The sequence below is a fragment of the Eptesicus fuscus genome, chromosome 11, assembly GCF_027574615.1.
Source record: "Eptesicus fuscus isolate TK198812 chromosome 11, DD_ASM_mEF_20220401, whole genome shotgun sequence".
In the NCBI taxonomy this organism is placed as follows: Eukaryota; Metazoa; Chordata; class Mammalia; order Chiroptera; family Vespertilionidae; genus Eptesicus; species Eptesicus fuscus.
In genome coordinates, this window is record NC_072483.1 from 62,204,911 (window position 1) to 62,226,424 (window position 21,514).

General features: G+C 47.6%; 2 protein-coding genes and 1 non-coding gene across 6 annotated transcripts in view; all 3 read right to left on the minus strand.

Annotated features, from left to right (window-relative positions):
- Positions 1 to 2,580, minus strand: part of SAG (S-antigen visual arrestin) — a 30,693-nt gene extending 28,113 nt beyond the window's left edge. The window contains exon 1 of the mRNA XM_008138418.3: positions 2,500 to 2,580. Coding sequence (XP_008136640.1) covers positions 2,500 to 2,574 — 75 coding nt within the window. The 5' untranslated portion in view covers positions 2,575 to 2,580. The remainder of the gene's footprint in view (positions 1 to 2,499) is intronic.
- Positions 2,581 to 9,294: 6,714 nt separating this feature from the next.
- Positions 9,295 to 21,514, minus strand: part of ATG16L1 (autophagy related 16 like 1) — a 35,855-nt gene continuing 23,635 nt past the window's right edge. For all 4 annotated transcript variants that reach the window (XM_008138416.3, XM_008138415.3, XM_054722980.1 and 1 more), the window contains 8 exons: positions 20,624 to 20,694; positions 19,854 to 19,925; positions 14,898 to 15,018; positions 14,534 to 14,639; positions 12,452 to 12,601; positions 12,282 to 12,329; positions 11,430 to 11,531; positions 9,295 to 10,747 (listed from right to left, as the gene is read on the minus strand). In XM_008138416.3, the coding sequence (XP_008136638.2) occupies positions 10,654 to 10,747; positions 11,430 to 11,531; positions 12,282 to 12,329; positions 12,452 to 12,601; positions 14,534 to 14,639; positions 14,898 to 15,018; positions 19,854 to 19,925; positions 20,624 to 20,694 (764 nt within the window). In that variant the 3' untranslated portion in view covers positions 9,295 to 10,653. The remainder of the gene's footprint in view (positions 10,748 to 11,429; positions 11,532 to 12,281; positions 12,330 to 12,451; positions 12,602 to 14,533; positions 14,640 to 14,897; positions 15,019 to 19,853; positions 19,926 to 20,623; positions 20,695 to 21,514) is intronic.
- LOC114230532 (small Cajal body-specific RNA 6) lies at positions 15,516 to 15,776 on the minus strand. The gene has a single exon (XR_003616448.1). It is a non-coding gene; the product is annotated as a small Cajal body-specific RNA 6 (non-coding RNA).

Below are 21,514 nucleotides of genomic sequence, written 5' to 3' on the forward strand. Positions count from 1 at the left end.
GCCCTGGGTCTGGGAGAGGCCAAGCGTCCCTGGATCCGGGTGAGACCATGTGTCCCTGGATCCGGGAGAGGCCTCGTGCACCTAGGCCCGGGTGAGCCCAAGTGGCCCTGGGTCTGGGAGAGGTCAAGCGTCCCTGGGTCCGGGTGAGACCATGTGTCCCAGGATCCGGGTGAGGCCTCGTGCACCTAGGCCCGGGTGAGCCCAAGTGGCCCTGGGTCTGGGAGAGGCCAAGCGTCCCTGGGTCCGGGTGAGACCATGAGTCCCTGGATCCGGATGAGGCCTCGTGCACCTAGGCCCGGGTGAGCCCAAGTGGCCCTGGGTCTGGGAGAGGCCAAGCGTCCCTGGGTCCGGGTGAGACCATGTGTCCCTGGATCCAGGTGAGGCCTCGTACACCTAGGTCCGGGTGAGCCCAAGTGGCCCTGGGTCTGGGAGAGGCCAAGCGTCCCTGGGTCCAGGTGCGACCATGTGTCCCTGGATCCGGATGAGGCCTCGTGCACCTAGGCCCGGGTGAGGCCACGTGCCCCTGGGTCTGGGAGAGGCTAAGCGTCCCTGGGTCCGGGTGAGACCATGCGTCCCTGGATCCGGATGAGGCCTCGTGCACCTAGGCCCGGGTGAGCCCAAGTGGCCCTGGGTCTGGGAGAGGCCAAGCGTCCCTGGGTCCAGGAGAGACCATGTGTCCCTGGAACCAGGTGAGGCCTTGTGCAACTAAGCCCGGGTGAGGCCACGTGCCCCTGGGTCTTGGAGAGGCCAAGCGTCCCTGGGTACGGGTGAAGCCAGATCCTGTGTCCGGGTTAGGCCGTGCGCCCCTGGATCCATCCGGGTGAGGCTGGGTCCCAGGCCCGGGTGAGACCACGCGCCCCTTGGGTATGGGTGAGGCCACGTGCCCCTTAGTCCGGGTGACGCCGTGCCCCTGGGTTCGGCCGAGACCAAACCAGAGGGAGTCGGACCTCCATTACCACCATTTGTCCACCATCCAGAGCTGAGGGGTCAGTGCTGACATGTACACATAAGGAACTACTGGACATTGAAATTGGGTCTCAAAAGAACTGTTGGTCCAGGGGGAAGCTCGCTACAGATTGATTCATTTGCCTGTCAGCATAACTATTATTGCTCGTCTCACATTCAGTTCTTATTAGTATATATCTAGTGACATATGATCTCGCTCATCTAGGGGAAATGATGAACAACATAGACTGAGGAACAAGAACAGAACCAGAAGCAAGGAGGCATCGATCGGACTATCGGGCCTCAGAGGGAGGATAGGGGAGGGTAGGGGGAGGGTGGGGGGGAGGGGGAGAGTTCAACCAAAGGACCTGTATGCATGCATATAAGCCTATCCAACGGTTAAGTTCAACAGGGGATTGGGGCATGCGTGGGGAGAGGGGTGGGATGGGAATGGGGGGATGAGGACAAATATGTGACACCTTAATCAATAAAGAAATTAAAAAAAAAAAAAAAAAAGAATAAAAAAAAAAAAAAAAATTACATATGCAGCCCTAACTGGTTTGGTTCAGTGGATAGAGCGTCAGCCTGCGAACTGAAGGGTCCCAGGTTCAATTCCGGTCAAGGGCATGTTGCCTTGGTTGCGGGCACATCCCCAGTAGGGTGTGTGCAGGAGGCATTCGGCATCAGATCAACGATTCTCTCTCATTGATGTTTCTAACTCTCTATCCCTCTCCCTTCCTCTGTAAAAATCAATAAAATATATATTTTAAAAAATTACATATACAGCATTGCATTGATGGTGCTGAACGAGATGGATGGCTCCTAAGAAGCCATCAAATGGAGCAAGGAGACCCCATCCACAGAGGCTTTGGGGTGGACCTTCCCCCGTCTCCCCTACCAGGAGGTTCATAGGCACATCTAGACCAGCTAATGTGCCTCTGATGGAGCCAATGGTGGCATTATCTGTGTCTAGTATGCTGTTTGCCGGGATATTTGTGGCCACACAGCCACAGGGCAGCATGGTGGAAAGGGAGCGGCCGGCCATGTTCCCTTACCCAGTGGCCCTGAAGGCCCAGCGAGGTTGAGAGCACTGTAGGTGCACTGGAGTAGAGAGTTGTGTCGAAGCAGCATTAGGGCTTTCCCTGGGCAGGGAGGTGAGGTGATAGACAAAAGGCCAAATACAGTTATTGGCAAAACAGTGTTTGAAATGGTAAGTCATGGGTTCAAGGTAGGCTAAGAAGAGAAGTAAAATTGGGGGTTGGGTTAGGAAAAGAAGTAAAACTGGGGGTTGGTTGGAGAATGAGTGAATAGGAAAAAAATTAAGGGTCTCAGGACTAAAGTCTTGCTGCAATTGAAGAGAAGTTGTGTTTCTGCCATTCACTTATATCTCATTTATCGTCAGTCTCAGGCAGAGATAGAAAATAGACATAGAGCTTCCTTTGGCCTCACAGGGTCTTGGTGTTGATCATATCTATTCTTGAAAAGGCTCCTTTAAAAAACAAATAAGCAAACAAGCAAACATTTGCACAAGCCACTCACTTCTGTGCCACTTACCGATTTGTCCCGGGAGATCTTCTTGAAGATAACATGGTGTGGTGTAGACTTACTGGTCTTGACGTTCGCTGCCATATTATCTGTCTCTGGCAGCTTCTTCCACCTTGGGATGTACGTTGGGTGTTAGGGGGCTGGAGAAAGGTAAAATCAATCCTGAATATAAAGTCAAGAGCATTCTGGGTAGAAAACCTACTTGTGAGATGCTGTACCTCCATCAGACATTTCCTTTTACTGCCTCAATCTCCATGTTTGATTTATAAATAGGGTCCTTGTCTAATTTGTGTTGCCCGGCAGTGTGCTACTTTTTAAAGCTGTGTTTTTATTTTTATTGCTAAGCCTTATTTTTTAAAAAAATATTTTTATTGATTTCAGAGAAGAAGGGAGAGGAGAGATAGAAACATCAGTGATGAGAATCACTGATTGGCTGCCTCCTGCACACCCCACACCAGGATGGAGCTCGAAACCTGGGCATGTGTCCTTGACTGGAATCAAACCAGGACCCCTCAGTCATTGAGCAAAACTGGCTAGGGCCAGTAGACCTCTTAGTAGACCTCTCCAGGAAGTCTAGCTGGCTTCCAATGAGAAGGTTTTCCGTCCTAAGGTTTTACGTATTATGGCAATTAAAATAGAATAGAAAAGTTTTCGGAAAAGCACAGCAAAGCCCCTTCACAAACACCATTTTCAAATGTATTAAATCCCCAAAAGTTCTGTGCAGCCGTTTGTAGCGGTGGTGCTTTCCTATTCCTCCTCCCTCCTGCCCAGCTGCACCATGAAGAGGCCGTCTTAGCTTCTGGAGCTCAATGCCCTCCAAGTCTCCCCAACAAGCGAAGTCCATGGAAGCTACACAGAACAGGCACAACGGGGACAGACTGACTTCATGAAAATCTGACTCCTGTCATCCTGGCCCTGGCTCTTCTCTATGCCTGTCCCAAGTGTCTGAGAAGGCTTGTGCGAGGGCAGTCACATACCTTGTGCAACCAGTGGCTGGGTCCAGGGGAGAAGGTCTCCGTGCCCTCGGGGTGGCAGCCAGCCCTCGCTTGTCTAACCAGATGACCCCAGAAAGGCCCCTGGCTGACGTGTGTGGGGGAATTTGTAGGGGATCTGGAGCGAAGCCCAGCACCCAGGTCTCAGTGTCTCAAAGCCAAATCCCATGTAAGGAGCAGGGTGAAAATTGGATTAGTGTCCAGACGGGTGAACTGGCTGTTTCAGCAGTTCTAGGCATTAGGCCAGGGTCTCCGTCCAGAGGGGAGCCCCCACACTCGAGTGGGGAAGGCCTGGAGGGAGGCACAGTGGCTCAAAGAAAGCAGCTTTTTATCCTAACCCTCTTTGGGTTCTGGAAATAGACTGATTATCCCTGCAAAGGACAGGGGATTTTCCAGTGCTCAACACATTTGCTTAAACTCAGTAGGCAGCTAATACAACCTTGGGGGCAGGGATATAAACAAAAAGGTCAAGGAGAAATGTCAACCTCAGGATGAATCCCTGTGCTAGGCAAGCCAAACTGGACAGGTCCCTCTCTTCCACCTCATTGTCCTATGGACTAGTTCATGAGTTCCCAGTGTCTCTGGAATCTGTCCACAGCTCTCCGGGCCCAGGGCCTCCCCTAGAGTCCACAGCAGCCACCTTGCTTCCCTGCTGTGTCTGACTGCACCATCTACCTCCACCCTCCAGGCCCTTCCAAGCCCTGCTTACCATGTCCCACTGCTCTCAGGACACAGGCACACATCTTTAAAACTCTCCCACCTCTCTGCATGGTCCTGAACCCCAGTCCTACTGTTCTCTTTGCCTGAACAATCCTCTCCTCTCTTCACCTCCCTGACTCAGTCCCTCTTCAGATTCCAGCTCAAGAGCCCCTTCTTCAGGGGAGCCTTCCCCATCCTCCAGGACTAGGTTAGAGGCACAGTGCACTTGACACTCACTCTAGGCTTTACCAGGGCGGGGACTCAAGCCGTTGCATTTTCCTCACCTTTGGATCCCAGTTCCCAGAACAGCTGCTCCCAAGAACATCCAAGGAGTGAATAGATGGCACGCTGTGGCCACTAATCCATTTACTCATATGCTGGACTTTACCTGGTGTCTGGGAATGAAGGGAGTATACGCAGAAAGCTTGTTTGGGGTGTAAGCATCTATCAAAACATGCCAGTGGCTTCCCACCTAAGAAAATAATTTCTGTGAGGCCCTGCAGGACCTGGCTTTCCTGCTGTCTGACATTATTTCTCACCACCTCACCCACTCAGCTCGTCCACTGGCCTCTTTGCTTTTCTTCAAACCTGCCTCAGGGCCTTTGCACTCACTGTTTCCTCTTCTGGAACACTCACTCTTCCCACTGACAGCCTTTCATTCCTTTGGGTCTTCACTTCAATGTCACCCTATTCATCTACATCCTATTTTATACCCTTTCCCAACTCTTTTATCCTCCTTCTCTCCTTATCACTCATTGTCATCTAACATACAAGAGAATTTACTTTCTTAATCTTGCTTATTGTCTGCCCCCCTACACTTCATTATTAGAATACTAGAGGCCTGGTGCATGAAAATTTGTGCACTCAGGGGGGGTCTCTCAGCCTAGCCTGCATGCTCTCACAATCTGGGACCCCTCGGGTAGGGTCCAGTCCCATCGCAGCATGGCTCTGGTTTCCTGGAGCCTGTGGGCAGGGGGAGGGACCAAGATTCCCAGATTGCAGCATGGAGCCGGTTCCCGGAGCCTGTGGGCCAGGGGTAGGGACCCAGAGGCCAGTCCGATGGCAGCATGACTCCATTCCCACAGCTCCCTCCTGCCGCCACACCGCGGGCGGCGGCCAGGACCCAGGACTGACTCCGGCCACGAGTGGCTGGGACCAAGGACTGACTCCCGCCCGCCGTGGGCGGCTGGGACCCTAGCCTGGTGTTCATTTGTCCGTCCAGACGTTTAGGTTGTGATGGACCCTGGCTCTTTATATATTAGGATAAGTTCCAAGAGTTTAGAGCTTTTAAAATGTTTTTACTTATCCCATCTCCAGCATTTAGAATAGGGACCTCAATATTCTTTGAGTGAATCAATGAGCCATTGGATTGCAACAGTGTAATAGCTGGCAATAAACTTGGGGTAAACGTTTTTTTTTTTAATTTCTAAGGGAGAACTTTTTTTAAAAATAGAGGAATGTCAGCTAATAAATGTAAAACTAATGATAAAATTAGAAAAACATCATTTGACCAACTGATATTAATTATGACTTTGTTTTTTTTAAAAATATTTTTATTGATTTTAGAGAGAGGGAGAGGGAGAGAAATGTCAACATGAGAGAGGAACATCGATCGGTTGCCTCCTGTATGCACCCCTGACTGGTAAGCAAACCTGAAACCTGGGCATAGGCCGCGAGTAGAATCAAGCTGGCAAACCTTCAGGGCAAGGTTCTCAATTTTCTTTTTTTTCTGTTAATCCTCACCTGAGAATATTTTTCCATTGATTTTTAGAGTGAAAGGGGGAGGAGAGGGAGAGGGATAAAAGACACATTGCACATCAATTGTTTGCCTCCCAAACATGCAACCTAGGTACATGCCCTTGACCAGGAATCAAACCCATGACCCTTCAGTGTGTGGACTGATGCTCTAACCACTGAGCACAATTTTTGATATTAAAACATTGTGTTTCTTCCCCTCTCTTTATTGAGGTATACTTGACATACAACAAAATTTACTCATTTCCAGTATATAGTCTGATGAGTTTAACCACCACTATGATCAAGACACAGAACACTTCCATCACCCCAAAGTTCCCTGGCCCCCATTTTAGTCAACTCCCCTACCAACCTCCTCTGACCCCCGGGCCAACCTCAGGAAAACACTGATTTGCCTTCTGTCATTAGTTTTGCGTTTTCTATTATTTATGAACTTTAAAATAGTAGAGAAGAGTTGCCAACCTGCCCTGGCAAGGTGGTTCAGTTGGATGAAGCACTGTCCAGTACACCAAGAGGTTTTGGGTTTGATTTCTGCCCAGGGCACATACCTAGGTTGCAGGTTTGATCCCTGATCAGGGTGAGTACGGGAGGCAACTGATTCTCTCTTTCTCCCTCCCTCAAATCAATAAACATCCTCAGGTGAGGATAAAAATTTCTTAAAAAGTTGCTATCCTTCTCCTATAATTCTTTTGGAAATTTACTGGTCTGTGAATTCTCAAAGTCTGGCCACCATGGGCTCTAGCAATATTTGTTTCTCTGGAGTTGGCGTCCTGTGAGATGAAGCTAACATGCCCTGTGTTTCCTCTCCTGCCACCAATCCCAGCCCTGGCTTGTGGGGGTGGGAATGTTCAGCTAAGAAGCTTACGGGCTTTGGGGCAAGGTTATCATCTCAGGGGTTGATTAGGGCAGATGCATGAGGAAAGCTGGTACACTCTGCTGACCATCAGCTACAGAATGAAAGCCTTGTTCCTCAGGGCCTTTGTTTTACTGAAGCAGAGTGTTTGAGAAGTTTGAGGCAACTCTATGAAAAGTGCCAGAGAATGGGAGCTTTTAAAAGCCACCTTAATTCCAATATGCATCTTAGTCAATGGACCTGGGGAATAGAGGGCTGTTATGGGTTGGGCTGCTTATATCTGAAATCAGTGAGCCTCAGAACCCAGGACTCCACTCTGGGGCTGTGCGTACAACATGCTCCTGTTGCATGGAGACCTGGAGGATCATGTACATTCTCAGCACGTTGCCTCGAGATGGACATTTGAAATCTGTCTTGGGTAGGACCACAGGGTGGCAAGAGGGTTTCAGTGCCCATGGGAAATAAGCACCTGTGTTCTAATTATAACAGTCACTTCTGGAGGAGATTAGATTAACTTGGAGAGCAGCAGAGTGGAGTATGGTTTCATCCTAAGGTTTTTTATACTTCATGCTTTTCCAAAGAAAGGTGGTAGGGACTTCCCCATCCCTGAAAGCGTTCAACAACTTCTTGTGGCTATTGTGGAAGAGATCCAAGCAAGGGATGGGGTGTAGACTAAATGCTTTTCAAGGGTCTCTGCCCACTTGGGATTCCATTTTTTAAAATATTTTTTTATTGACTTCAGAGAGGAAGGAAACATCAATGATGAGAATCATTCATGGGCTGCCTCTTGCATGCCCCCAAATGGGAATTGAGATGCAACCTGGGCATGTGCCCTGAGCAGAAATGAACTGTGACCTCCTGGTTCATAGGTCGATGCTCAACCACTGAGCCACACTGGCCAGGTCAGAAACACTTGGTTTCTGCAGCCCAGCAGTCTTGCACGAGGTGCTTTATCATGGCCACTCTCCTCTCTGGATGCCCCATAGGTGATGAGTTTCAAGTCTACATTTTAAAATGTCGTTCCCCAAGAACAGTTGTGAAGACACAGGCAGCTCTGCGCACCTTGGCACACTCCGTGATCTGGAACTTCCCCACCCACCCACTCTGGGCCCCCGTTTCCCCATGTCCACACAAAACGTCCCGTGTGCCATGATGTGAAGATCAGAGGGCCTTTACAAGACTCTTAGGGTAAAGGCAAGTGTGCGCAGTCTGTGCTTTAATAAGACATCACACTTGATTTACTACACTATTGTGGGAAATGACTTAGGAAATAGTTCATTAAGATGTTTTTAAATTCTCAACTTCTGACATGTTAACGTGTGCATTAAAGCTGACAACACTGACAAGGGAGCTCACTAGCTATAACCACCCAGGAGTCCTTTGCCCACCTCCCACCCTCCAATGGAACCAGTAGCACAGGTATGGTCCCTGATAACCTCAAAGGTGGCAGGGTGAAGACCATGTGTTGGATGGAAGCCATACTCCACTGCAGTGAGTCCACACTATCAGCACAATCTTGGTGGCCAGGTGACTTGAAAAGCTTCAGTGTGAAAAGTTTCAAATTGAAACTTTTTTAAAAAGCAGAGAGAGCAAGAATGCTCCCCTCCAAGTTCAAAGAAAACAGGATAATCAAAGGCTACTGCAACGCTTACTTTGGGTCTCATTTAAAAATGACTCCCTTGCCTGATTGGTGTGGCTTGGTGGTTGAGCATTGACCCATGAACCAGGAGGTCATGGTCCAATTCCTGGTCAGGGCACATGCCAGGGTTTCGGGTTTGATCCCTAATAGGGGGCGGGCAGAAGGCAGCGGATTGAAGGTTCTCACTCATCCTCTCTGAAATCAGTAAAAACATAAAATAAAATAATATAAATGACTCCCACTTGCAAAGGGTTTCTTCAGCTTTCTGGAGAGTGCTGCCTGAGACGTCAGATCCTGATGGAATCTTGACTCAAGCTGCTGGGCCGAGCAGAAGTTTGGCCAACTCCTCAGTAAACACAGTGTTGTGATGCAACTGTCTTACGGGGGATTCCAGGGAGATCATAATTTGTTAATGCACAATGCTGCTTGCTAGGTATCTGAGCTGCCATTTATAAGTCACTCCTCAATGAGGTAGTTCATGCTCCTTCAGCAAAGTGGGGGCCTGGAGACACAGAGTTCATGATCAATCCTGTGGACAAAGTCTCCAGAGCAGGGCCCAGGAACTTGTTCTGCTGTCTGTGGAGCCAACTGCAGGGATAACAGAAGTGCACAGGGCTCTCAGAACGCAACTCCCCAAGTTCTGAAGACACCCTTTTCCTGTTTAAGAATTGCAAATGACTGGAAGCTGGGATGTTCCTATTTATAGGCAGTGACAACTTGGACTTAAATTAACAAGGAGAAAAAGATACCAGGAAAGTATTTCCATTATTTACAAATGAATAAAAGCCAGGAAAATAAATAAAAGAGCTCCCTCCCACCCCTCCTTAGAACAAAGGAGAATAAAAGAATAACCAAGAGACATGGAGTTTGAAAAGTATATAACAGATTTCTTTTTTATTTACAATCAAGTTCTGTTGGGCAACACAGTTAAATAAATAAAAGATGTGCCCTGGCCTGTGAATTTCAACTCCCCTCAACTCGAGCTCTCTGAACAGAAAAGGGAAGATGAAGGTGGGGCAAGAGGGAGGGGGAGCCTGCCCCGTGGGAGGAAAGGCCCTCCTCATCCCCTACCCCTCACCAGGCTCCAGCACTCACACCAACATCTGTCCAGAGAGCAAGTATGGGAGGAAACAAATAAAGTGCAAATTAGAAAGTGATAAAAATATTGGTTTCAGTCACTCAAGGAACCAAAATTTTATACACAAGGACAATGGGAAAGAAATGCTTTAAAAAAAAAATGCCCCAGGCCAGTTTCCCTGGCCTCAATCACAGCTCCTGAACCGGAAGGTGATATTCATTCCCCGCCTCCTGGAATGGGCTTCCTGCGCTCCAGCACCGAGGGCACTGCACAAGGACTTGGCACAGGGGCAGTGACCTGGAGCTGTGGCTCCCGAGATACACCTAAGTCCCAGCAGCTGTACCCAACGACCGTGGCATGCACCCACTTTCTTGGAAGGTACAGATGGGTCTAGGAAGACACCTACTCCTGCAGCACACACACTTCTCTGGATAAAAAGGTTTTTGCACTTCCTCTCAAAAAAATATTTTGTAACCAAATTGAGATTTATGTTTTGACCAAGAAATAGAATGTAGAATCAGGAGCTTTGAAGAAGTTAATTTCCAAGAACTGTTTTTGGAGACCTAAGAAAATCCCAACCGTAATCAGGAGATCATACTGAGAGCTTCAGAATAATGATACGAACCAGCAGGGAGGACGGCAGTCCCATGTCTCCTTGGAAACCAGGGCAGTCCATGTGGGCTACCTGAGGACAGGGTAATCCTGTTTGGGTATCTGTTAATCCAATGATTAAAGCAAGTTCACCAGGAAAATGATCCAAGGCGACAGGACATGCGTTGGCCAGAACTGACTCGGAAGGGAGAAGGAAGCAGGAGGACACCCCCCCACACACACACACACATGTGGGGTGCTGTTGGCACTGCCTGTGCTGCCTGCCCCGCTGAGGTATGGACGGTCAGAGCTAGTAGTGTTTCCCACAGAATGGAGGCAGCGACCCACCTCTGCTAAGTGGCTGCAGAGGCAGCGTCATTCCTCCAGGTCATTAGAGACTGCAGCCCAAATCCTCAGAAGTCCTGCTCAAAGGAAAGTCGCCTGGCTGGCTCTTCTCTGGAGGTCAAAGCTACCCTCCACACGCCACCTGCCAGGACAGAGCTTCGGCCCGAGTGCTTCTCCAGCTTCGGATCTGCTCTCTCCTGAGGAGACACTGTCAGTATTCCGACCACAGCACAGCTTTGCTTCCCTTGTCCACACTGACGATGTGGGAGCCGGAGGGGGACCATGCCACCGCATTGATGGACGAGCTTCAAAGGGAGAGGTTGGAACATCTGTGAGGCCTTAGTGAGCTCGGTACCAGGCTCCCTCGCACCTGGGGGTTGGGCTTTCTCCACAGCTGTTTTACTCACCCGGCTGCTCCCGCTCACAGGCAGGCACTTAGTAAAGAGCAGAAGAACGCAGGAGGAACCTGCACTGTGTTTTAGGAAGCAGTTTGGGAACGAAAGGAACAGGCCCAATCAAGTCTACCCTAAGCGAACAGCTCTGGGTGAATGAAACAGAGAGGGACAGGACGACTGACTGAGGAGTAGAAATTGTCACTGCTTTTGAGGCACAGAGAGAGGTGGTTGTGGAGGAACCCCGGGACTGTGTTCTAACTGGCAGTTGGGCCTGGGTGGATGGAGCCAAGCTAAGAAAAAAAGGAGCCTAGGGGAAGATAAGAGAATGTTTCTCTACTCTTTTCTCCAACAGCCACTATTCTGATTGCGCGAACCAGGAGATTCTGTATAAACATACCAGCGGAGCACTGCGGCCAGCTGCACTGGGGGGACTGGCTGCTTCTCTCCACTAACCTAGCTCACAGCAGAGCACATGAGTGCACACTGCCCTCGTGGGGCTGACTCAGGTCCATGCCTGAAGAGAGCATGACCCCTGGGATGAAGTCACAGGACCCGCTCACAACCTCAGAGGGGCTCACTGGGGTCATCTTACCCATGATGCTTTGAAAGGACCTTCTCCACTTTCCCGGAGAGCACACTCCAGACGTAGACAGAGCCCTCTGCGGAGCCTGCTACCACATAACTGCCATCAGGGCTGGAGAACACAGAAGACAGGAAACGGTGTTAACCTCTCTTCCCCCCATCCCCCTTTCAGCATCCTCATGGACCTCCTGGCAAGAAGCAATGTTTAGTCTTCATTTATGAGACAGACACAGGACCAGTCCTGTATACCCTAAAAATCAGAACTTGACATTCATGACTGTTACACCAAAGCTATTTCACCCTGTTATCTTGGCCTCACCCACCCAATGAAGAATATGCCACTATGTTACTTCTTGAGGCCACAAGTCCCTAACTATCTCAGACTCCAACTCAGCACACACAGGGAGATCAAGTCAACCCCTGAATGGCGGAGGCTTTCTTTTGTCTGGCAGACTGCCTGGTCACATGGCTCAGTGAAAGTAGGAAAGAGGGAAGAGGAAAGAGAGAAGCATTAACTGTGGAGAAGTTTCTCTGCGATGCTGGAACTGTTCCACGAGACTTTGCCAGTTTCCTAAAAGCTCTCAAACAGCTCTTCTCTAAATGCATGGAGAGAGGTGAACTTGCTATGCCCAGCAAGAACCAAGTGGGCAACCAGTGCATTTGGTATAATCACGAAGGAACACTACGGAGGAAGGACAGTGATAGTGACCTCAAGCACTGAACCTACAGGTTCTCTCCTGGGTGCTCGGCTGAGACACTGTATAAATCTGGCTCACTTTCCCAACGGGAAAATGCCCACGCCTAATGTTTGTGATGAACCAAGCTTGGGGGTGAGGTGGGCAGAAGGAGCATCACCACTAACCTGAACACGACTCTCGTCCAGTCAGAGCCACATTTGAACCCAGGAGCACTGAAACAAACAAGAGAGCACCGTCACCCGAGAGCTCAGAGCACTCAGGGTCTGAGAGCAAATCGGGGCCTCTGGTCTTCATGCAACCCTCAGGAGCCCCAAACCAGCGTGGCTTCAGTTACCTAAACGTCTGTCTGACAGCATTTATTCGGAGATCGATAATTTTTAGCAGGTCATCACGGGAGCAGCTTAGGAGTTCAGTTCTTTCTGGGTTTAAGTCCAGGGCAGTAATCTTCCCCAATAGCTCCATCTCTCGGATGATAGTCTCTGACCTACCAAAGAGATGGAAAGTCTGAGAAAACGTACCACAGAAATGTCAGACTTCCCCATCTGAACCAGGATGGCATGCCATGGAGCAGAGAAGGGGAAAAGGCAAGCCAACCAGAATGCAAAGCTCTTTTAGGCAGTGAATGTGTTCCCAGCCTTATAAAAATAACCACAGTGCTGCTTTTATTATCTTTCCACCAACAGACTTGATGGTAATAATTTTGAGAACTAGAACTCTAAATCTGGTAAGAATTCATTTCCCTGCCCACTTTTGGAACCATACGATAGATGCCAATCAGAGCTTCTGATCAGCGTGTACCAACCAGGGCTCCTATCCAAATATGGAGAAAGCTGTGCTTTCTCACAGTCTCCCTGCCACACAAAGTTCAGCTCAGGGGTCCCCAACTTCTTGGTGATGCTAGATGTGAAACTGGGACTCTGGGGCAGAGTCACCACGCTCTGCAAGGCCCTCTTTCTTTCACTCTCTAGATTCTCACGTGGGCCCCAGTTCATAGCCAGGTCTGAGAACAGAAATCCTGGGCAGGACCCTGTTGCTGATGCAGGTGAAGGAGGTGCAGACCTTTCTGCAGGCATTTTGGTGTACTAGTCAACGATCAAGGAGATGACTTCCTACCACAAACCATAACTAAGTAAGAGTGTTTTATCTTGGTGTTGGTAAGTATGAGGCTGGAGGCAAGACACTCCACTGCCTTGGAACTCGGGGTCTTCATCTTTTAAATTAGGGGCTACACCAATAAAACTTGAAGTGATGTCTAGGAGCCAGGAGCATCACTCCAGGCCTTTCAAAGCCTCCTCTATAACCATGGCTCTTCACTCCCCACTCTGTCCACAACTGCTCGACAACTGGGCTTCTGCCCCAGCTGCCATCCCTCCACTCAATCGGATCACCAACCACCTCCTATCAAACCAGCCTCATCCAACTGGACTCCTCCTGCCTCCTGACCCTGTTACTCCCTTAGCCGTGGCCCATCCACAGGACTCTGGCTCTCTTGCCCTTTCTAGTTCCTCCTCCTCAGACGGCTCCCTAAGTGCTATCTTCTTACTGTTTTACGTGTGTCTGAGTAATCTGTTCTCATGTCTCCAAAGTCCTCCCCTGAGGACTTCCAACCTCTTTAAAAAATTCTTTCGTTTTTCCAAACGTCTATTAGAAACCACAAACTAATGTCCTTATCTGAACACATTCTCTGCACCCTCTTCCTAAAATTGTCATTTATTCTGTCTTGCTTTAGTTTTCTCCTTCCTCACCTTCCACATTCAACTTGTCACCAAGTCCTGCCAGAACTCTCACTCAAGTAGATGTCCACCTTCTTCCTCCACTGCTTGGAGTTCAGATCCTCATCAACTCTTACTATTTCCCTCTAAAACTGCCACCCACACAATCTACTAGACTCCTGGGAAGCAATCCTTTGCTGAACACCCAATGGCTTCTAAGATCAAATCTTTTACAAAATGGCATATAAAGCCCCTGGCCATCTGGTCCCAATACACAGTGTCAGTCTCACCTGCCCAGAATGTCTCTCAGGGGCTTTTCTGCATATGAAGCCTGCTCTCATCTCAAGATGAGTCTTGAGGCACGCTCTAACATCCCTGGACAAAGGGGCTGGCTCTGTCTGCCTCAGCACTCAGGGCAGACTTGTGTGTCTGTCCCACCTATTACATTTAATTACCCACCCACCCAGGTGTTTATCTCTGCTGATCGTGCACCCGGTAAGTACACAGTATATGTCCATGGTTGTTGACCACAACTGTCGACTTCATGGTAAAGAATATCAAACTGTTAAAATAAATGTGGACTGGAGCTTATCTCTGCATTGCCAGGGATTAAAAAAAACAACCCATATACAAATATTCACCTTTCTACCACGTACAGACCCTCTCACATGCCTCCCCACCGAGGGAGCTCTTGGGTTTCATACCGGATGTCCCAGAAACGAATTTTCTTGTCGAAATGTCCACTCATCACACACTGCTCTGTGCAGACAATATCGTTGCAGCTGGATCCCGCAAACACTGTCTTTATGCCTGAAAGAAAGCCGAACATCAGTCATCAAGCAGAGGCTCCTCCGTGGCTGTCCACATAACCTCACTCCCTCAGACCCCAAGCCAACAGAACTCCTCATTCACATGAAGCTTCAAACAGGGAAAATTGCCACCCCCTCAGCACCATTCTCACTTGCATTCAAACTGTATCACACTAAATGCAGGCTTTGATGTAGAAACAAACACCTCCACAGTTAATGTCTAACCCCACATATAAACAGAGAGACTGAATTTCCTCACAGACTTTGCTGCGCAGATCCCAGAGTTTGAGGGTCCGGTCATGACTTCCAGAAACAATACGCGCATTGTCCAGCAGGAACTTGGCAGAGAGCACTTTGCCACTGTGTCCCGTGAGTGTGTGCTAGGAGAGAGAAACACAGCCGGGTTAAGCCTGCCGGCGGCACACCGCAAGGGAGCCAGCTTCTCCAAACACCCGATGGTTGGTCAGGAACATCAAAGGCAGAAGGACCAGTAGCTGGGGAAACACCCAAGAAGTCTATCTACAGGTGCTGCCCAGAGGTGAGGTATATTAGAGGAATAGGATAAATCTCTGACCACAAATAACATTAAAAAAAAAACCACCCCAAAACAACAAAAACATCACCAGTACAAAGTTCATGTCTCATCCTCAAAACCAGTGAGGGCAACCAGAGGACTTTTTTTTGAAACATGGCACTATTCTTGCACCTTTTTAAAGTAAGTCTGTATTATATCAAATCACAACATTTTAAAAGCCTTGGGTTTAGCCAGTGCCTCTAAAAGTCAGAATAGACATTTTCTCAGAAGACACATTTACAAAAGGAAACATCAGGCCTCATTAAATAAACAATTAAAAGCCCTGGGGGTTTTTCAAAGAGAGGTCTCAGCTTGAAAGTCAGATCAGAACCACAGATACCACACTCCCAGTAATCACATCCCTTCGAGACTGGCTATAGGATGCCAACCACGTGTCCTCCCTGGGCTCGCCAAGGAACACAGACCTGGGACATCACAGAGTGTCAGCTGCCCTTTTACCCATCAAAGCACTACTGGAGCCTGATGGGATCGAGGCGGCTGGGGATGGTGAGGATGCAGGGAGGGGACCTGGGGAGTCAGCCCTTTTACTAGTCATCATTGACCTCTTTTATATTTGCAAAACCTCAAAGGCTCAGAAGGTATTCACTGATGTTTTCTAATAAAAACAAGCCTTTTTAAAAGACCCTAGTATACTTACTCCACTGGTAATGATGGGTTTCAACCTCACTCCCAAAGACGAGACCTCAGAGTTTCGTGTAAAGTTTTCAGTGTTGAAATTTTAGAGTCCCGTCTTTCTCTATACTGAGTGGAGTAACTGCATTTAGTACAACAGGAACAGAAACTTAGGACATGCGTACTTCTCCCTGTCTAAGAAGTGTGCTCAGCTTTTCACTCATAACCCTCACCCTGACACCTCTCTGAAACTGGGACTGATCTTACAAGTGTGCCAGCAGGTGGTGGCTGGGCTGTAGCAGTGTAAAAGCTGCCACCGATCCTGCTGGTAAAAGCAACTCCAGCACCAAAGCTTACATTCCATACAGTACAGGAACGTGAATCCACTCAGTACAACTCATCCAATCTGTACAAGTCACGGGAGACAGGAACCTGGGTAGGTACTTCTCATGCAACGTAAATTAAGTTCTTAGTTCTGTGTATATGCACTTTCTGTAATCACATCCCACCAACGTAGGGAGAAAACGACATCGCTCATGAATAGGCTACGTGAATGCACTCACTCTTGCACACTTTCACATTTCTGTATATTTCATGTTATTTTTAACATTATAGTATAAGCAGTTTTTCAAGTGATAGCTAAAAACACATGGGACTGGGGTCGCACTGATGTTGCTCTACACAGCCTGGGCCTCTAGCTTAAACTGAGGAAGACAGATTTCCTCCTCACACTGGTTTAGCATATGAAATAGGCACATGTGGACAGCACTAACTCTCTTCCTTTTCGCACCCTCACACTTCAGTCTTCATAAATACTTTAATAGCTGAATAATTTGTATGTGGTGAGGTGACAATTTAGCTGAAATTTCCTTGGCCAGCAGACACTTAAGTTGCTTTAAAAGTTTCATGATAACAAATGATGCTGCAATGAACACTATGAGCACACAACTTTTTCTTGACTTATTTCCTGGAATGAACTATGGACTAATGGAATAAAGAAAAGGAATGTTTTTATTGCTTGGCCCTTCATAGGTATTATTAGCTTGCTTTTTAAAAAGTCTGGACTTCTGCTAATCTTGTTCTTGGTGGAAACCCAGATGGATCTGCCTGAGTCTGACTAGCTCCATCTCCATGTTCTCAATGGCAAGGAATTGAGCCTCCTATAAGCCCTCAATTTTATCATTTAAAAAGTGCTTATTTTAAGTGGATCAGATTTATTAAAAATTATTTCATTCACTCAGTTTTTTATATTTACTTATAGTATTTAATTTTAATACTACTTTTAAGTTTTACCTTAGTCTTTTCAACAAGGACTCACTAGACATGCCACAGTGGGTTCAGCTGCCCCAGCAGCCCGAGCCCCACATGGGAGGGAGGTTTGGCATTCTTCTCTAGCATTCTGCCCAGACTCCTGTGTTCCAGGGTAGACCCCGAGGGCTGCCCACCATGCAAGCAGCTACCTTTAATATCAACGGAAGACAACTGATGCCAGAGAAATGCAGAACTTGATGAGGAAGTTTCTGAAATAACAACCACCACCTGAAAGCCAGTCCTGCCTCTGGCCACCTCTCCACATCACTGTCAGAGCACTGAACAGGGTGGGTTTTTCAATCCAGTTCCTCAAGTCACATCTCAGAGAGCAGCCGGGCCAGTTGGCACTGACTTCAGATTTTTAAGGGAGTCTAACACACCTGGTATTGAAGGAATCCTGTCATGGGACCTTTCAACGCCAGGCTGTTTCTAGGGTCCCTTTACTAAAAGCGTTTTAAAGCAAGCACTCACCCAACTGCTCCTTGCATCTAGTCTCTCCCAACACCATTCACTTATCATCAAAGTTAAGGAGATATTGACCAAGGCTTGAACCTGAGTTTTAGACCATAGGTGTCCATTCATGTCTTCCAACATCCTCTGTAACTAGGGTCTAAGTGGAAGCCACAGCCCCTACAACAGGAAGCCCACTTAGTTCTGGACCTTGGTAAGAGTGTGATGCGTGAAAAAGGCCTCTTGAATCTCTTCGCACATTTACTGAGGGACAGGACATGGCTGTGAGCAGACCTGAGGCCAGAGCCAGCTACTCCAGAGACAATGGCCCCAACATGAGCACAGCTTGCCAGTACCCTATTCGATAAACCTCTGCAAACGAGGGCACTTGAGACAAGTTTCACAACAGCATGACCTCTATCTTCCAGAACTACCTCACCTCCAGGTCCCCTTCCTCTTATGTCAGACCCAAAGGTGATGCCCACCTGTACAGAACTCTACCAATGAAAAATACATCCTGCACAACTGATTGACTCAACTGGTTGCCTGAGTCCTCCCTCCAAGAGCCGCAAAGGTAAGGAAAGCTGTATGTCCCTCAATTCAACACTTCAGCTGTTTCCCAGTCTAGAATACTGGTAATCCAGGCCAATTGAATACAGGAAAGAGCACAGGCTTCAATTCCAATTCTCACCTGTTTGTTAACTATGTGACCTCGGGCAAACCGGAGCCTCAGTCCCCTCATCTAACCACATTAGCTGCCTTCCTGGGGACTACAGCAGTGATGCACATAACACCCTCAGTACTGGGTCTAACACACAGAGGCCGCTCAAGAAAAGCCACCTTGCTTTAGATAAGTTAATGACTGTAGACACATACAACTGTCTTACACGGCAGTTACACAGAGCATGGCAGACCACAGGACGAATTAATAAACTGCTACAAGAACAGGCTAGGCATCTTTTCCATGTTTAGGGTGAACTATCACGCTATAGCTGAAAACTCGTTCAAATATCTGAACAGACGTGAACTGTCGCTTGAGGCGAGCCTTGCCCTGCCTGTGGGTGCCAGCAGTCCACTTCCACTCCTTCACTCAGACAAGAACCCAGGCAGGCTCTTCAGCCTTCAGAGGACATAATCTGTCATCTTCGTGCCTCAGACTTTATATGTATAGCCCTGGATCTTCTTTCAACTAAGAGTAAAGAATTACCACTGTGATCATTTTCCACAGCACCTTCAAGAAAATGGAAAGCCTAAGGGATCCATTCACCGTGTTTCTAACGATTCTTCTAGCTGCACTCCTGCGTCACCAAAACAGACCACCGTACACCACCCAGCGCAGCTCCCACCTCCCTGCATTTACCTTTAGTAAGTTCATCTTCACATCATGCCCCGTTTTCTGTGTGGGCTGACGCACAGAACTGCTGTCAAAGTTTTTTTGGTAAAATTCCTACCAATGTCAAGTTCACCCTCCATCTTAGCTTTTAGTAGTCCTTATTTCATGAGCTCATGTGAAGACTCCTTCAAGCTTAAGGAGAAAAACCAATCTCGAAATCAAGTGATGTGTTTTTCATTAGAACAAAGGCAATATAACCGTCACGTTTTGGTCTTTGTCTTGGAATCCACAGGACTTCTCGGCAATTCTGGGTTCAGATACAGGCTTCCTCCACATCTGATCCCATGACACCCCCTTCCCCTTCCATCTGACTCTTAGCATCAGTTGTTTTCTCTCAATCACAGTGCATCCATATGTATGTCTATATCCTACTTTCCAGCTATATTCTGGGAGGTAATTACTAAGTCAATTTATATGCTGTCATCAAGATAGCTGAAGTTAAGCTAAGACTGGTATCTATGAAAGTACCTCCTCTTATTAAAAGGAATGTCCCGAGTCTTTCATGGAAAAGTGAAGGTTTCTGCCCTAGCCGGCTTGGCTCAGTGGGTAGAGCATCAGCCTGCGGACTGAAGGGTCCCGGGTTCGATTCCGGCCAAGGGCACACGACTGGGTTGCGGGCTCGACCCCCAGTAGGGGGTGTGCAGGAGGCAGCCGATCAATGATTCTCTCTCATCATTGATGTTTCTATCTCTCTCTCCTTCTCCTTTCCTCTTTGAAATCAATCAATAAAATACATTGAAAAGCGAAGGTTTCCTATTGCATATTAAATGGGATCTGCTATTGCCTACCATTGTTGTGCCTTGATAATCATGAGAAGTTAGGAAATTATACTAATTTTCCTAACTGGGTCTTACCCGTAACCGATAATCATCCACGGTCCAGATTCGGCTTGCAAAATCATTTGAAGCGGCTAAGAGGTAAGATCCCTATTGAAATAAAGGGGGAGGGAAGGTGAGACAAATATTTCAGCCAAAATAGAGGAATTTAGTTCACACAATACAAACTCCCCAATAATCAAGTCTAAGAAGGTCTAGATGTCTAAAACTATACACCTGATCCAAATACCAACTATTACCACCAGTATCTGTCAACTCACCCACCCAGTTACGTTCAGACCTTTCTCTTAAGCTCACTCAATTGCTCAATCTTGCCTGAAGGTTGAAGACCCTCCAGCTCAAAATGGAACTTGGCCTCCTGCATTCACTTCCCTCCGCCGCCCGCCTTCAAGTAACAGCAAATACTAATTCTCTACACACTGCTTCAGCCAGAAAGCCCACAGGAACTGACCCTGCCCTGTCTCACCTCCCAGGTACCCCCCTTGGAGATCTGCTCATCTCTGGCACAGGTCTAGCTGGATGCTCTCCTCTCTACCCACAACACCTCAGCCCAAACTGGGACCTTTATCAAGTCTGCAGAGATCAGCTGGGTTAATGCAGACCTGCCTCTCCAGCCCAGTCACGATCAGCACGGAATTTATAATCTACCTGCATCTTTCTTTAACACTGATTTTACTCAAGATAAATAGCGGACAAACCAGGTGAGTTATTTTTAAATTTTGAAAACCAGATGTCTTGTTTCTAAACATCTCTGAATGCACCTATTTCCCCGGGTGTTAGATACTTACAGCACTATCAAATTCAATGCTTGTAATTCCTGCGTTACTGCCAGAGAGGGAACCCTTGAACTCACACTTGTCTGGATAAAAAGAAAGGTGGAGGAAAGACAAGAAGGTAAAGCCATTATGTAAGTTAAAATGGGGCACCCGAAACATTGGAAGCCAACTCTATTGTCAAAACAGTATTCCTGCACCATCACAGAATCAACCAGCAAGACAGACAGAATACGAGATCAAAATATACGGTTGTCAGTTTCTAAGAGGAATGAAGGTATACATGGATGCAGAGCCTAGCATTTTGCATGTGTATTAAGCTGTTCTTATAGAGAAATTCAGTATATACACTGAGTGGCCAGATTATTATGATCTCTGAATGCATAATAATCGGGCCACTCAGTATACTTCTCTTGAGTACCTCATTTATTTGATATCAAAGATACTATAAATCGTGCACCTGATCAGTTTTCCCCTTTGCACTGGCTGATAGAAAGCTCAGGCCAAATAGGTGGTTGATCTCCACCAAAAGTCTAGAATACTTTTGATACCCATTTGAGATACAAATACACTGAGTGGCCAGATTATTATGCACTCAGAGATCATAATAATCTGGCCACTCAGTGTATACAGGCCATGTCAATTGACTTAGAGACTGAGTTTCATTTAGTTATTTCTCAGTAAAATTTTCTAACTTAACATCATAAACACATCTTTGGGTTTGATCCGTGTTTGGACCAACTTAACTACCAATTCTGGACCATCAACTTTTCAGAATCCAGGTGTGATAATTCTCAGGAATGTCTGAAAAGTTTTGCTTTAGTTAGGTATAAATGGCTAGTCATTAGAATGTCAGTTAGCGAGTTTGAAATTTCTGGAGTGTGTCCTTGCACTTACTCTATGCCC